This window comes from Fukomys damarensis, unplaced genomic scaffold (assembly GCF_012274545.1).
Source record: "Fukomys damarensis isolate Sample0158 unplaced genomic scaffold, DMR_v1.0_HiC HiC_scaffold_23, whole genome shotgun sequence".
NCBI lineage: Eukaryota > Metazoa > Chordata > Mammalia > Rodentia > Bathyergidae > Fukomys > Fukomys damarensis.
The window spans coordinates 9,315,799-9,327,883 of NW_022900935.1; the positions used below are offsets into that span (position 1 = coordinate 9,315,799).

Genomic DNA, 12,085 nt, shown 5'->3' on the forward strand with positions numbered 1-12,085 from the left:
ACTAGGGCAGAGCCCGGGAGGCCCCCGGGGCCACGATGTCGGGACCCGGACGGTGGGCGCCCCTGCTCCTCTGCCTGCTACAGGCAGCTCAAGGTAAGGACTGCGGGGTGCGCGATCGGCCGGGAGGGGACGCGGGCCACTGGGGAGGAAGAGAATCTAGCTTTCTAATTCTATTCCCGGTTCACGTGAACTGGAGAAACAGACAGTGGAGTTGAAAAGTGCTTTTGAATCACCTTCTAAAGTCTCAACGTCTGTGACACACGACCCCTTTCTAGTAGGGAAAAGGAGACTGAGGCACCATGTCCCCCCCCCACACACACACAGAGGCCTGAACCCTGCCTGTGACTCTAAGGTACCTTTTCTCTGAGTCCTCCTGACTTACCAGTGGCTAGGACCCAACCACCAAATTCCCACCTTACGAACTAGGTCTAGGGAGGAGACAAGCCCAAAAGTGCTCTCCTACCCTTATCTTCCTAGTCTTAGACTTGCAGTTTAAAGAGCCAGAGGGTCCACGAACTAATAAAAAATATCATAAAGGGCTACGGATATAGCTCAGTGGTGCCATGCCTGCTTCGCAAGCACAAGGTCCTGAGTTCGACCTCTGGTACTGAAAAAAAAAAACTTAAAAACCAACATTCTTTTGAGCAACTTCTTTAATCAGGTGCCACTTTATCCTATTTAAGCTTTGAAATCCAGGCATCCTCTAAAGTAGACAGTCTCCTTTTGCAGATGGGGAAACAGAATCTCAGAGCAGTTAAGAGACTTGCACAAGGACAGTACAAACCCTGCAGAGGGGTTTGAGGGGCCAAGAGGGGCCTTGAGGCTGAAGCTGGCCAGCTGGACCTTGGGTGGGCAGAGGGAGCCAGGCAGTCCGTCCTCAGGACAGCAGTGCTTTTGCAGCTAGTGAGGGATAAGGGGGGGGGTCCTCTGTCCCCCACACAAACTGGCTTCGTAGACTCAGGCAGATGATTTGACCTTTGTTTCTTCTGGGTCCAAGACCACATCCATAAAGGGGAATGGATGCTGCCTACCTGTTAGGGCTCTTCGCCCCAAAGATGGAATGAGGTCTTGCATATGGTGGGGGCTGCTTTGAAGGCTCAGCAGATGGTGGCTGCTCTAATTACAGTTTTCCACGGTGGCCACACTCAAACTCCAGGCCATCCTGCCCCTGGAACACCTTACACATGGCTTGGACATGGACCAGCCTCCTGCTGGGCACTTGCTGGACAGCCCAGGAACTGAGAGTAGCAACTGTTGCCACTGTGATGATCCCGTTCCCATGGAGGGAAAAGGGTGGGTGGAAGCAGTACTTACATTTGATTCTAAAATGCCAGGAAGGGCTGGGGATGTAGCTCAGTGGTTCTGCCACCTGCCTCGAAAGTGCAAGGTCCTGAGTTCGATCCCTGATACCAAAAATAAATAAATAAAATAAAATGTCAGGGAGACAGCCCAGGCTGGCTAGCTGAGCTGAGAGCTGACCCAGAACTGGGCCTGTTCTCCCTGGTGCCGCTGGGCAGTGTGAATGGACTTCCATCCCAGCCCAGTGAGAGTGCAGGGCTCAGACTCTCCCAGACTGTGAGCTTCTGTAGGGCTGGAGGTGGAGCAGCATTCCCTTCGGAAATCCTGCAACACAGAGGTCAACAGTGGGCAAATAAGGCCACATAGGCCCCATGGGAACCTAGAGACGGAAGCAGGGTCAGAGGTCCAGAGCTCAGACTTTGGAGCTGGCCAGGCCTGGATCTGGATCCTGGCTCTTCCATTGATGTGGAGAGCACCTCCATTTTCCCACCTGTAATGTTCATAATGCATACCTAGCTCCTAGGGGTGTGGTGAAGATTCAGAGAGAAAATTCAGTTCAAGTGTTTGGCACAGCCAGGCTCGTGGGCAGAACACAACCCACATTAGCTACCATTGCTGTATTTGTCATTGCCATCACCAGCATGGCCACCTCTTAGAGATATCGCAGAAGACTCCCTGGAGGCAGCGACATTTCAATCAAGTCTTTCAAAGAGTACATGGTGAATGCCAGGCAGTCCAAGGCTCTTGTGTCTGAGACATCCAAAGAGTGTGGTGGCTTGGGAACAGCACGAAGGAAGTCTGGGAGGAGGGGTGAGGGAGGTGTTTGCCTGATCCCTGGGCCAGGCCCCTGCATCTTGATAAGAAGTGTGGACTTCATTCCTGGCAAAGGCATGAAACTGAGGAGTGGTGTAATCACCTACACGTCTCAGAGGTGAGAGTTAGCAATGAGAAGGACCAGGTGTCCAGGAGGGAAGTAAAGGCCAGTGGAAGACGGGCAGGGGACACGTCCCTGGGACCTCAAGAGTGACAGAAGCCAAGAGGTGAGGCAGGTGAATTTACAGGGCAGCACCATCCAAGCTGAGGGAGGAGCACATGCAAAGGCCCAGCCAGGGAGCAGGCCTGATGCCCCCAAAGAGCCAGAGGCCACACGGCTGGATAGGAGAGAGCAAGGGGAGGGGAGCGTGCCAGTGTGGGTGGCACTTTGGTGGTGACGGGGAAGACTTGATGGCTGGAAGTTGGGCTTAAGTAGAAGGAGGCGAGGCCAGACTTTTGTCTTAGCCCTTGCTGCTGTGTAGAGGGCAGACAGAGGGGGCATAGTATTCTGAGGGCCCCCAGTGAAATTGGGCTCCAGTGCAAGAGTGCCAGCAGCCACCTCCTCCAGGGAAATGCTGTGGGCGTTTTCTGCATGCCTTTCATGGGCTGCTCCTTTCCACTGGCAGCTACCCTAAGATCTTGTCTTTCCAGCCCCCAGCTGGGAGTCCCCCATGCACAAAATGTGTTTATCTTCGCAGATGCGCTACAGCTTTTGTCTGCCCACTATATGCTGCCCAGCCAGGCCTACTTCTCCCTGGTGTCCTAGGGAGAGTCCAGTCTGGGGGAGCCCCTTGTTCTTCAGGTAGAAGGTGCAAATTCAATGCTTTATTTCAGAAGGAAACAAGACCAGGGGTTTATTACTCACAGATCCTGGGCAAGGAGAGCACAGTTCTCTGTCCCCAGGTCAGGTGAGGAAGGAACAGGGGTTCAGGCAGACAGAGCAAAGAGCAACTCACAGTATACTGGGGACCACTTCAAGTTCATGGGAAAATACCTGAATGGGCTGTTTAAACAGGGACCCAGTGGACAATTGGAGCCCAGTCTGGCGGATGGGAACGATGCCTCCAAGTTCTCCTCTCTGGCCCAGGGCCCACTCTGTGGGTGTGTGGCTGTTACTAATGCTCACGTAGCAACTTTTGCTGTGTTCCCATCACACTAGGTTGAAAGCCGGAGGACCAGTTAGGAGGCCAGTGAGGAGGGATTCTGGCTATTGCAGAATTCATCCACTCCAGAAGTCCGTATTGTGGACCCACTGGGTGCACGGCAGGCACCAGGAGCACAGAGAGCAAGATGAAACTTCCTCTCCTTGAGACCCTGGGGCTTCTGACCCCCGGCATCAGGAGGGGAGCAGAGATGGTTCTCACTCGGTGGGGTTCTGTGGGTACTTGCAGCTGCTACAGAGGAGGGGGACTCCTGTCATGGCACTGGGGGCTGGGAAGAGGAAGAAGCCAAAACACAGCCAGCCACAGCTCCAGTTCCTCAGTTGGAGGAGCTGCCTGCTGTGCCGCTCTTCAGCTCTAGGAGCTCCCCTCCCAGTGGTGTGATGGTGCTGGCCTGGAATCCCAACACTCTCGAAAGCTGAGGCTGGAGGCTCACAAGCTTGAGCGCTTAGCAACATAGCAAGACCCAGTCTCAAAGTAAAAATTAATAAGGGCTGGGATGTGGGTCAGTGCAAAGGCTCCGGGTTCAATCCCCACTACCGAAGGGGGGGGGAGAAGAGCTCCAGTCTTCATGACCTCTTTCTTCCCCACAGGGAGACCCCATCTAGCTCCTCCCCAAAATGTGACCCTGTTCTCTGAGAATTTCAGTGTGTACCTGATGTGGCTCCCAGGGCTGGGCAACCCCCAGAACGTGACCTATTTTGTGGCCTATCAAAGGTAAGCAGGAGCCTCTGGGCTGTGGGCGGCGGCTGGAGGAGCAGCTCAGCTGCAGGGCAGTCACCAGTGGTACTCTGGGTTCCAAAGGTGATGGCATATAGCAGGTATGTGGGGAGGATCTTTTGATAAAAGTTGGAAATAGTGGGGATGATGTGGCATGGAAAACAGTGAACAGGTGACAGGCCTGCCGGGAGTTGGGTGAATCTTTGAGAAAAGTTGGAGCAGACCTTAGGTAACGTACGAAGGTCAGGAGACCGGGAGACAGAGTGCTTGAGTGCCCGGATGAGGCTCTCGAGTTGTTCCAGCTGATCAGTGAGGGTAACCACATGGCCGAGGGGCGGACGCTGTCTCCCGTCTCCTGCATAGCCTGGCCACCAGGGCATCATTAGAGAAACATAGTTGCCCCTGGAGCTGGGCAGAGCCTTGGATCCTTCCCAAGTTGGAAGCCCAGGCCATCACCACTAATCCAGAGGGATCTAAAATTGGAAAGCAGACTCACTATCTTCGAATATCCATGAGACTCATAAGGAGCTCTTCAGCAGAACAGGAAGAGGATAGAAGCAGGATCTGTGTGGACTCGAAGGAGGAAATAGGAAGGGGACAGAGCTGCTGTGTCCCCCAGGTTCCAACCTAGTACGACCAGGCTGGGGGCAATAGTTCACTCCCTCCTCCTGGACTTGTTTTCAAGTTTTAGAGGTGAGAGGAGTGAGCTCAGAGAGGTGCCCTGACTGGTCCAAGGAGGCAAGTTACAAGTTGCAGGAGGAACCCACGTCTGATCCCAAAGCTTGTACTCTTCGTGTTCCTTCACTGTCTTTCCAAAGCAAGAGCCCTACCAGGAAGCAAGGGGTGCCTAACGGGATGCTGGGGCGAGGCACTGTGTCTGTACATTACTAATGTGGTTTGATCGTTTTAAGGTGCTGGGGATCAAACCTGGGGCCTTGAGCATCACAGGCAAGCTCTCTACCACTGAGCTACTCACCCAGCCCTGTGTCAGACGTTCACTATATTCACCTCACAACTCACAACAGCCCCGTCAGGAAGTGTCCAGGCCCCCTTTCACATGAGGAGACTGAGGCACCAAGGGTGTATTTCGCTCAGTCATCCTTCAGCTGGATGTAGTGTAGGAAGGATAACTGTACGAAGGAGTTAAAAGCCCATCTTCTAGACCTCTGTGATTTTTCTCTTCTCTTTTATATTTTTTATGTTTTTTGTTTTTTGGGGTTTTTTTTGTACCAGTGGTCAAACTTGGGACCTTGCACTTGTGAGGCAGGTGGCAGAACCACTGAGCTAAATCCCCGGTCCCTCTCTTGTATACTTTTTAAAACAACTTTGAAGCTGGGCATGGTGGTGCACGCATGTAATCCCAGCACTCCGGAGGCTGAGGCAGGAAGATTTCTGTGAGTTCAAGGCCAGCCTGGGCCTTGAATACTGATTTTAAGGCCTGTCCTGCATAGCAAACCCTATCTAAAAAAAAAAAAAAAGCAACACCTGTGAGAATTGCAAAATGGTGATATTCTAATTGCATTATTTTATAAAAACATACATCCACTCATCTACTATTTGATATCCAGGGGGCTCAAATAGGCAAGGCAGGATAAATGGTTGCCTTTCTTCCATTGATTTATGAGTTTTCAAGATAAATGAATTGGTTCTCTATCTTCTCCCAAAAGTGACTAAATAGTGTTATTATTATCATTAGCATTATGACCTCGAATATTTAGGCACATCTCACGGTGTCCACTGTAACTTGTTTGATACAGTGAAGCCTCAGTTTCCCTGTCTTTGGCTAGCAGGTCTCTTCAAGGTGGCTCCTTTGTCCTTTTAACTTAACTCTGTGATCTTTGACATCGTTCTTGTTGTCTACTGCAAGACATGCCAGGCTCACCTTGTACATTCCTGACCTGAAGTCTGCAGTGAGGCCTTTCTCTGTTCAGTAAGAGGAGGTTTAAAGACCACAATCTGCATGTCCGCTGTGCCATCTACATAGCTGGGGCTTTGGGGTCTTTTCAATGAACGGGGACCTACATATATCACGTGGACATACACAGGCATGATTTTTAAGATAGCATATCTGAGTTCATACTGGCTTCTATGTGGTATCTGTATTTTCTTTCATTCACACTAAAATCCTGATTCTCAAGGACATGGGAGATTATAGAATTCGAATGACCTATAATTACTCATTATTCATTTTCTTTATTTGAAAATATGCATAAAAGCCTCTTAGAGATTCTTGGCTCTTTTTGCCCAGATGTTTGTTCCTTCTTCTTTAAAATTCAATAATTTTACTGGATTATGTGTTGATGTTGGTTGTCCTGAGGTGACATATTTATTCAGTTCCTCCCCCCACCCCTACCTCTCTTTCTTTTGTGGTACTGGGGATTTAATCTACGGCCTTTGCATTCAGCTACATCCTAGCCCTTCTTTAATTTTTTATTTTAACAGAGTCTCACTTAGTTGCTCAATTGTCCAGGGTTCAATCTTGCAATTCTCCTGCCTCAGCCTCCCACAGTGCTAGGATTACAGACATGCACCTCCACACCTGGCTTAATATTCTCCCTCCCCGCCCCCCGCCATACTGGGGTTTGAACTTAGGACCTTATGCTTGTGAGGCAGGCAGTGGAACCACTGAGCTAAATCCCCAGCCCAATATTCTCTCTTAATATATACTTCTGGTCTTTTTTTTTAACTTAGGGAAAGTTTTTCTTAAATTGTTGTTCTAAATATTTGTTTTGTTCTCTTGATTTTCTTCTTCAGGTGCTCATATTATCTGTATGTTGGATCTTCCTTTTCTGTCTTCAATATTTATCTGTTTCTCTCAAATTCCATTTATTTATTTATTTATTTGATCTGTGCTGTTCTCTAAATAGATTTCACCGGATACCTCAAAGTTCTGTGTGCCTCTGTGTTCAAGGTTATTTAACAGCTTGTTTATATTCTTTACCTTGATTACATTTACTTGCAGTTAAAGTCTAGTCTCTTTCTAAATGACATGTGTATAACTGAGAAAGCCCCTTCTTTTGTATCCTTGTTAGATTGAATTTTTCTGTTTAAATCAACAAGGTTAAATTGAAGCTTACATATAGCAAAATGCCCCCCCTTTTTTTTTCTCAGTACCGGGGATCAAACTCTGGACCTTGTGCTTACTAGGCAGGCGGCAGCACCACTTAGCTAAATCCCTGGCCCAAAATGCCCTATTTTAAGTATCACTCAACAAGTGCTCACAAGCATATGCACCCATGTGACCGCCACCATAGTTAAGATATAAAACATCACCATGACATCCAAAAGCTCTTGTGTGCCTCTCTGCACTCAACCTCACCCCATCTCCAGATCTAGAGACATATAGATCTGTTTTCTGACCCCAGGGATTAAATGTATGTGTCCCTAAATCTCAAACCAATACATTTGTATAGTATGTGGCCTTTTGGACCTGGCTGTGTTCACCCAGCACATGGTTCTGAAATTTACTTACACTGTTCCATACATTCATTCATTCCTTTTTATTTCTGGTTTCCTCTCTCTCCCTCTCCCTCCCTCCCTCTCTCTCTCCCCCCCCCTTTCTTGCTTTCTCTCTTTCTCTTTTTTTTCTTTTCTGGCACTGGGGATTGAACTCAGGACCTTGTGCTTGTCAGGTGCGTGCAGGTGCCACTGAGCTAAATCCCCAGCCCTTCCTTTTTATTTCTCTTGGATAAAGAGCCAGGAGTAGAATCTTCTAATGTATAGCGTAACAAGAAATAATCAACTGGTTTTCCAGAGTGTCTCCTGTTTATATATCATCGCTCATTCCCACCAACAATGTAGAAGTCCAGTTGTTCTACAAGCTCACCGATACTAGTGTGCCAGTCCTTCTGGTTTTAACCATGCGTGGGTGCGTGGTAGTATTTCTTTTTGGCTTCTTTCAATGTGTGCCTCAAAATTCTTCCAGCCTCTACCCATTACCTGGCTCCCAAGCAGTTCCCTAATGGTCAGTGGTGTGGAACATCTTTTCGTGTGGTCACTGCACACTCCTGTGTCTTCTTCTGTGGAGTGACTATCCAAGTATGCTGCTGATTTTTATCAAGTAGTGTGTGAGTGTGTGTGTGTGTGTGTGTGTATTTATGGTACTGGGGATTGAACCCAGGGCCCTCACACTGAGCTACATCCCCATCTTTTTAACCTTTTTTCACATTGAGACAGGGTCTTGCTGAATTGCTAAATTGCCCAGGCTGGACTCAGACTTAAAATCCTGCTGCCTCAGCCTCCCCAAGTGCTGAAATAACAGACGTGCCACCACACCCAGCTAGGTCAATTTTCTTCTTCCTGCTGAGTCATAAGAGTGCTTTATCTGTTTAAATACAAGTGTTAAGTGCCATATAAGTCACACACACAGTGGAGGACACAGCAAGGTAGCCATCTGCAAGCCCAGGAGCCAGGCCTCAGAAGCAACCAACCTGCCAGTGCCTTGATTTCAGGTTTCCAGCCTCACAAGTTTTCTGTCACTGAAGCCACACAGTCTGGTGTTGTCTTATGTCAGCCCTGGAAGATCGACACCTTGGTGTCCTAGTGACATTTGCCCAACGCAAAGTCATTTTTCCTTCTATGCTTTCTTCTAGAAATTTTATCACTTTAGCTTTTGTTTCCCTCTCTTTTTTACCTTTTTTTTTTTTTTTTTTTTTTTGAGACAGGGTCTTGCTATGAGGTTCAGCCTGGCCTCAAACTTGCAGCAATCCTGCTACCCCAGTGTCCCAAGTCCTGGGATTGCAGTCATGCCCACGTTAGCATCTAGAGTCCAAAGGAATATTTCTTCACCTTGATCCCCAGTTTATTTCTGTAGCAGCCGTGTTCCTAAAGGTTTTCCCCATCACATCTCTGCAGAGCTTCTGTGGGGATGGATTCAGCAAAGCCCACTCCTGCATAGTGAAGGTCACAGCCACATCCTCAAAGGACACTGCCTCCTGTAATTATAGCGCTTGGGCGGTCAATGCAGGAGGGTCACCATGGAGTTTAAGGGCAGACGTGGCTGCACAGTAAATTCAAGGCAAGTCACTGTATGGCTTCAGTTTCTCGCAGAGTGCTTCCCATGCAGCATCAGTAGAAATCACAGAAGGCAGTCTAATGAGCTGGGGGACTCTCAACCATGTCTCTCAGTTTTAGACACTTACCAATCTCATTATAATGTTTTCTTTGATCCTGAGTTATTTTTAAACACACTTTTTAAATTTCAAATTGCCTCTGGTTCTCTTTTTTTTTTAAATTATTGATTTTTAACTGGATTAATCTGCAGTCAGAGGAAATTCTTTTTTTTTTTTTTCTTTGTGCAGGGATCAAACTCGGGTCCTTGCGAGGCAGATGCTGGAACCACTGAGCTAAATCCCCGGCATAAGAAATTCTTATTCTTTGAAATTTCTTGAGAATTGCTATACTCTTATTGGTAATTATTAATATTTTGTTAATAATTCATATGCGATTCTTCAGTCAGTTCTATGTATGTGCCACTAAACTTGAAATTGTTCTTTTTTATATCTATTTACTGATTTTTTTTTTTCCTTCCAGTTGTCACTTTAGAAAGTGTGAGGGCCTAGCTCAATGGTTCCGCCATCTGCTTCACAAGCGCAAGGTCCTGAGTTCCATCCCCCATACCAAAAAAAAAAAAAAAAAAAAAAAAAAAAGAAAGAAAGAAAGTGTGAGAGCCAACGGTGTAGCATCTGCCTAGCAAGTGTAAGGCCCTGGGTTTGACTCAGGGTACCAAAAATGAAAAGTGAAAGAAAACAAAAGCCCCTTAAAAAAAAAAGCAGACTGGGGACACACCTGCCTGGAAAGCACAAGATCCTGAGTTTGATCCACAGTACCACAAAAAAAAAGGAAGAAAGAAAGTGTGAGATGTTCAGTAGGCCTGTATAAGTTATAATTTTTCTGTGCTCCTGGTAAATAGCGTCCCTTATACTTACATGGTGACTATTTTAGTATTGTATTAGATTTTGAAGCCTATGTTTTGTCTCACATTAAATACACCACTTCCTCTTTTGTTAATTTTCACATAACTCTTGATGCGAGATACAAAACAGGAATTGAGTCTGTCCTCTGTATCAACTCCTTCTCTGTCTTCTCCATTAACCCACCACTCAGACTTGAAACTCGGGGGTATCCTTGAGTCTCCTTTTCTTCACAACCCACAATTGACCCGCAAGCGACTTCTGTCAGTTCTACCTCAAAAATACAGTCTGAACCCAGCCCTTCTCACAGCCTCCATTGCCATCTCTCTTGAATCCCTGCTACAGCCCTCACCTGGTTTACCAGCGAGATCTTTTAAAAATCTAAGTTATAGCACTTCAATTCCCGTCTGTGTCTGCTCTAACAAAATACCTTAGACTGGGAGATTTAGAAACAACAGCAGTTTACCTCTCACAGCTCCTGAGTCTGAGGTGCTAACATATGTTGAGGGCCACTCCCTGCTTCCAAGATGGCGCCTTCTTGCTGTGTCTTCACAGAGAGAAGGGCCAAAGCCAGGGTCCTCAAGTAGCACAAGAAGAGGGAGACAGCTGGGGATTTAGCTCAGTGGTTCCGCCGCCTGCCTTGCAAGCCCAAGGATCATACCTGCCTCCCTATTCAAACTTTCTGGTGGCTTCTGTTCACACTTAGAATAAATCCAAACTCTTTACTCACACTTTCCAGGCCCCACCTGACCTCCCCACCATCCACAGCCCTCCCTCCCTTCCCCTCAGGGCTCCTGCCATCTTGGCCTTTTGTTTTTCTGGACAAGTCAAGCTCCTCCCATCACAGGATTTTTGTCCTTGTTTTTCCTCTCCACACATCCTCACCTGGCTCTCTCCTTCTCCTCAGTGAGGTCTCAGCTTTCTACCATCTTCCTGGATTTGGCTAAGATGTCTTTGAAAGCAGTCACTCCCACGTTACACTCTTATCGCTGTACTTACCAGCTCCTGGTATCTCGGTGGCCTGACTCTTATCTTTTGCCCCCGCCACATCTGAGGGCAGAGCTTCATCTGTGGTGCATGCTTATTCCCTAGTTTCTGGAACAATGTCCTTTAACCCTAGTGTCAAGAGATTGGAGTCTTGGACCTGCATGCCACACTCTGACAGCTACACAGCACGCAGCGTGGTGCCTGGCACACAGCCAGTCCTACTTCGCAAGCACAAGGACCCGAGTTCGATCCCCAGTACCCAAAAAATAATAATAATAATAGAGCAATGTTCATGAGTACTAGCAAGAGCAGCCACCACAACAGCCTGTGAGAGAGGCATTGTGGATGAGGAGACTGAGGTTTAGGGGCAGCGATCTGCCTACAGTCGAGTAGCTAGTGAGCAGAAGAGCCAGGATTCCCTACCTGGCTTCCAATCAGACTGTGCTTATTCTGTCCCAGCCAAAGGTCTCTGGTTGGATGGATGGATGGATGAGGCGGGGGGGGGGGGATCACATGTTTGCTAAGTTTCTTCATTAGAGAGGCTGAGTCCATGGCCCATATTCTTCTCTCCTCACCCAGCATTTCCAACCGGAGACGATGGCGAAGAGCGGGAAAGTGTTTGGGAACCACGGCACTGGTGTGTCCTCTGATGTGCCTGAAGAAACAGGACCTGTACATCAAGTTCAAGGGACGCGTGCAGGCAGCCTCTGGCAGTGCCAGGTCACCCTGGGCAGAGTCCCGGTACCTGGATTACCTTTTTGAAGGTAGGCGTGGGGCAGGGACCAAGTGGGGGGCCCTCACATGGGAGCCGTACTCAGTGGCATCTGAGCTCGTCAACATAGTCAGGCGTCCCCAAGGAGTCAGAACCTATAGAATCAAAGCAGCAAAAAGAGATTCAGTTCATTCTGTTGAGACTCAACAGTCCCACAAGAGCCATCAGCAGAACAGAGAGTTGGAAAACCAGCAGTTTTCTCTGTCCAAGAAACCAGAAGCCTCCAAATGAGAAAAACTGAAGGTTAAACGCCCCCATGGAGGCAGCTGCAAGTCCATGTTCAAAGGCTGAAGAATGTGGAGCCTGATACCCAATAGAACATGCACCTGCAGGCTGGGGATTTAGCTCAGTGGTGTTGCTGCCTGCCTCACAAGCGCAAGGTCCTGAGTTCGATCCCTGGTACCAAAAAAAAAAAAAAAAAA

The 12,085-nt window shown here is 48.1% G+C and overlaps 1 protein-coding gene across 1 annotated transcript in view; it reads left to right on the forward strand.

Annotated features, from left to right (window-relative positions):
* Window positions 1-6: 6 nt before the first annotated feature.
* The window catches only part of Ifnlr1 (interferon lambda receptor 1), a 19,729-nt gene continuing 7,650 nt past the window's right edge, over window positions 7-12,085 (forward strand). The window contains exons 1-3 of the mRNA XM_010625945.1: window positions 7-93; window positions 3,866-3,989; window positions 11,471-11,655. Coding sequence (XP_010624247.1) covers window positions 36-93; window positions 3,866-3,989; window positions 11,471-11,655 — 367 coding nt within the window. The 5' untranslated portion in view covers window positions 7-35. The remainder of the gene's footprint in view (window positions 94-3,865; window positions 3,990-11,470; window positions 11,656-12,085) is intronic.